The sequence below is a fragment of the Penaeus monodon genome, chromosome 14, assembly GCF_015228065.2.
Source record: "Penaeus monodon isolate SGIC_2016 chromosome 14, NSTDA_Pmon_1, whole genome shotgun sequence".
Lineage (NCBI taxonomy): Eukaryota > Metazoa > Arthropoda > Malacostraca > Decapoda > Penaeidae > Penaeus > Penaeus monodon.
In genome coordinates, this window is record NC_051399.1 from 22,969,559 (window position 1) to 22,974,558 (window position 5,000).

The following is a 5,000-nucleotide window of genomic DNA, read 5'->3' on the forward strand; positions in this document are numbered from 1 at the left end:
CCATGCAAAATTAGTTGAGGAGAGGTCCAAGGCAGGAGTGATCCCCTACAAGGGACACGAGTTTCCGTCTCTTAACGCCCCCCCCCCCCATCCCCACGCCAATAACGATAAGGGATTGGAGGAAGGAAACTCTGGCTATTTGTTTTTCTGTGTAAGAGGCTGTAGAGGGAATCACAAAGGAGGGTTGAAAATCAATAAGACTGTGGATGATGAGATAGGGGAGGGACTGTTTTACCTGGGTAGGTGACTTAGAATGGAACGGGTTGACAGCAGACATCGAGGAGCGGGTAGTAGTAGCAGTGTTCAGAGTCGGGAACAAAGGAGAGGCAGGGGGTCGGGGAACCGGAAAGTTGAAGTCAGTGGGGCTAGCTGATAAACGGGAAAACCTCAGTGCCCCTAACAAGGGTACATAATCATTATTGGCCATGGTAAGCCTGCAGTATGTGGGAAAGGGAAATGGCTCACCCCTCAGGGTTCCCAAGAGGGGTGACCTAAACTGGGGAATACCGTGCCTATGGCTCCCTGAGGCCATTCAGGATCGACCCAAAGCCTGCCTTTTATCCCTTCAACATGACTCTTATATCTTAGGAAGTGGACAGAAGGGGTTGGGAAAGAGAAGAAAAGGAAGCGGGAGAAGATCGTGCAAATAGGTTGAGCCGAGGGCTGATACCCAAGGCAGGGGGAGATGTTGAGTTTTAGTCTCCGTCTTTCAAGTCATCAGAGTCATATATGACTATGGTGAAGTATTGTGACGAAAAGGGTAAAAATGAGTTAACGATTAGGATAAAATGTATTATATGTCAAAGGTTGCTATAAGATGGTATGGTGGTGGAAAGGAAAAAGAGAGGAGAGCAAATAGAGTACAACGGAGATTAGTAAAAGGGAAGGGGCTGAAAGGTGTAGGGTGGTTAAATTAAATGGAAACTATCTGCTTCTGCAGAAGGAAGATGAACACTGTACAAGAAAAACTGCAAAAGACCCATTATGAAACAATCATTGGGTAATAAGGGTAGAAATGGGTGTTGGAGAAGTAGGAGAAGAATCTGCAAAAGATGGGAGGGGATCTGAGTGAAGGACAGTGTTGGAATAGGTAGAGAGAAAAATCTCATCTGCGTGCTCACATAGAGTGAGATCTAGTTTGAATCTGAACTACTACCTCAGATTCAAGCCTGCAGGCAGAGCAGCTCCTATAAAATACATTCTGGCAGCCACCACAACTGGTACATATGCATGAATGAGCAGAGCAATTTGAGCAGTCATGACCATGTAGGGCATATAGAGGGCAACAGGGCGTGAAGCGACACTGTTTGGCAGGGTGGTCAAAAGGCCAATATTTCTGACTATGACAGGGAAGAGGTCAATAAAGTCGGACGAGGCAGGAAATTCCACCTATATAAACTTCATGGGGGAGGTAATGTCTATAGATGCTAATCTTGGCAATATTGGTGTAGGACTTGTGTTGGCTTCTGGTAGTAGTAGTGTAGCTCTGTAATGCCACCAAACCATTGTTAATGCAGCAGGCAAACAGTTCATTTTCAGTCTGCTCAGTTCTGGTATAGGAATAGGTTTGCTAGTGAGGTCAGTCAGGATAGATAGTGCATGAGCTTGGGACACAGATGTAACCATTACAAGGCTCTCAAGTCAAAAGCTTAAGTTTAGTACCCAATTGATTTTTTTTTTATCTGAATAATAAATGTCTGATTAACACTCCATTAAATTTACAACTGACCTCCAAACCTTGAGAATTAATTTAAGGACTTCTTAAAACAGAAATTGTATCATAGAGGTGTTTATAGACGTTCCAACAGTGTGTTACAAAGAGGAACAGGCTAATGTCCTGTTTTAGTATATGCAATATAAATAATATTTCCCTATAAAGTAGTAAAGCAGATCATATTTTAGCTATCAGTATTACACAAAATTATCTTTTGTGACTTGGAACCTTTTTTCATTCATACTTGCTGCTCACCAATGATCCAATCTTACTTCTGTGGCCAAAGTAAAGATACACAAAACATATAAACTGAAATACTTTCACCACCTGAAGTTTCCTTCAGTTAAGCTTAATATAAAACAAAGTCATGTACAAATATATCAAAGATAATGAATATAATTAGTATGAGCATCTTTTCAGTAACCTATTTAGGTATATATCAAAACAAATATAGCTTCCCAATATATATACATGAATATATATTATAAATATATATATATTATAAATATATAATATAATATAATTATTATATATATATATATATATTATATATAATATTATAATATTAGTATATTATATATATATATTATTAATATATTTAATATATATATATATATATAAATATATATAATATATAATATTATATATATATTAGTAATATTATTATATATATATATATATATATTATATATATATATATATTATTAAAATATATATATATATATATATGTTATAAATATATATATATATATAATATATATATATAATATATATATATTATATATATATATATATTATTATATATATATATATATATATATATATATATATATCTATATTATTATATATTAATTAATTTATTTAATTATATTATTTATAATTATTATTACTATTTATAATATATATAATTATATATATATTATATTATATTAATATATATATATAATTTAACACACACACACACACACACACACGTCCTCTTAATTAAATGTTCTCACTTCCTCAGAGAAAAGGAATGTTAGCAAGACAATACAGACATTGCACTTTCTTGCATTATCTGTGTGGAATACAGAATATCCAGTCTTTCTGAAACCTTATGAGTTATATGAGAAGCTGAAGCTCAAAAATATGTTTAAATTATTATTAAAATTAATAACCTGTATTACACCATGCACTTTTAATTTCTGTGAAGTTTGCTAAAGTCACATTTATTCTAATTGCATCTCTTATTCTATTTCATCAATCTGAATCATCACTGTCATCACTGTCTCCTCTTCTGCCTCCTCGGATGGTCTTCTTCTGGACATTCATACGCTGGCCGCCACTGGGTCCAGTACCTGGGAAGGTCATAAGGTCACCGCTGTATTCTATGACGTCAGCGCGTGCAATCCTCCACTCCAGCACCTCAGTCGTGAATTCATCTTTGTTGCCTAAGTCGGTGAATCCCACAACATAGTCTTTTGTCTTGCCATCCTTCACCAAGCATAAGGTGGGCAGGACACGAATCTTAAGTCTCTCTGTAAATGATTAATAATTTTTATTTTTTATTTTTTTACTCTTTTATGCAATGATTTTGCTATGAATATATTACACTCTGCAAAAACAAATGAGGAAAACAAAAGCTAATAATTGATATTTACAAAAACAAAGTCATAATTACCAGTCAGGAATGGAGCTTTTTCAACATTTATCTTGCAGAACTTGGTTTCTATATGTTTTTTTGCAAGGATATTCAAATGTTTGTCAACAATTTTGCATCGCATAAACTGGTCCCGGTAGAAATGACAAACAACGTTTTCTGATTTCTTGGTGGTTTCAAAGAATTCTTTTTCTTCTGTTAGTTCAGTATATTCTCCATGACCCTGAGAAACAATGAAAATCCTTATATGCAACTGATGAGCATTGAAAAAATAGTTTACAAGATGAGTAACTTTATAAAGTACAATGAAATTGCAATTTGCTACTTTATCAGCATTACATATATAAGCAATATTACAAGACATTCATACTCAAACAAATATTTTTCTACATTTGCAATAATGAATTCTGTTCAAAAGTGCATGTGACTTTGGTATACAATGTTACTAACGTAAGCAAATATTACCAATTATTTATTCAGCTAAACAGTAATAAGCATCCTGCTTATTCCTAATTTCTGTACTAAAGCTATGAGAATCCACTAACCATTCATCAGAAAGAATTATAAATATCTGAAATAAATAAAACAACTATACATCTTACATTTGCTATCCAGTCTTGTTTCTTCTGTTGTCTCTTTTTCATGGCAGCTAGCCTGTCTCTTCTGATAGCATCCAAATCTTCAGCATCAAGATTGTCTAATCTTTCAATCTCAGCATCCAACTGTCTTTCTATGATCTGTGTGGCAGCAACCAACTGCTGCTCCACAACTGCATTTGGATTTGCCATGATTCTGGGGAAAAAAAGTTTAATCTCAGATCTACCATAAACACTTAACTATACAAGTTAAACAGCACAATGTTATAAAAAGTATCTTCCAAGTAAACATGATCTTTTTAAGCAAAATAACCAAATCTCAAAGTCAAAGTCTTTAGCTACCTGTTACCCATTAAGGGGTCCAATTCTTGATCTCCACCCTGGGTTATTTGCCTATCAGGGGCACTGCTCATGAATCTGTGCTTTTTATACTTACCTAATCCACTAGGCTCCTACAACTTTATCTTTAACAGTACAGAGGATAGTATTGAAGCCAGCCAGGAGAAGGTTAATGTGTCTGTTGGCCTCTATATAGTGTCCAGGTATACATATATTTTACACATTTGTCACAAAAACCACTGTGGCTAATTAAATATCTGAAGCAGAGTTTAGGATCTTTTTGCTGCTCATTTGTAAATGTTATAACTCTTAAAATCCCAATCTATACATGTTCTCCATCTTCAGGATCAAAATCTTTGGCCAAGGAAGCAAATTGGGTAGCTGTCAAATGCAGCCCACATTGTGGACCCACCTCCTCTCATGCTCTACCAGAAAGTATGACATTAATACACAATAGCAAATAATTAAATAAGAAAACCTTAAACTGTTGACCTAATAATGCCAAAAAATTGTGTGTTCACTGAAGTTTTGTTCTGTAAAATATCTCTACATATAGATGACTCCAAAAATGCTTAGCTACCAAGGAGACAATTAGTAGACCTTGTAACCTCCTGATTTCACCCTCCCTAGTTTTCTGGAAAAATGTTTTAATATCAAATCTGCTGTTATCATCACCATAGACACTATAATTATGATTATGTCATTAATGCTA

The 5,000-nt window shown here is 34.6% G+C and overlaps 1 protein-coding gene across 1 annotated transcript in view; it reads right to left on the reverse strand.

Moving 5' to 3' along the window:
* Positions 1-2,665: 2,665 nt before the first annotated feature.
* LOC119580988 (thioredoxin domain-containing protein 9-like) overlaps positions 2,666-5,000 on the reverse strand; it is a 5,204-nt gene continuing 2,869 nt past the window's right edge. The window contains exons 2-4 of the mRNA XM_037929245.1: positions 3,956-4,145; positions 3,375-3,576; positions 2,666-3,231 (exon numbers count right to left, since the gene is read on the reverse strand). Coding sequence (XP_037785173.1) covers positions 2,954-3,231; positions 3,375-3,576; positions 3,956-4,141 — 666 coding nt within the window. The 5' untranslated portion in view covers positions 4,142-4,145 and the 3' untranslated portion in view covers positions 2,666-2,953. The remainder of the gene's footprint in view (positions 3,232-3,374; positions 3,577-3,955; positions 4,146-5,000) is intronic.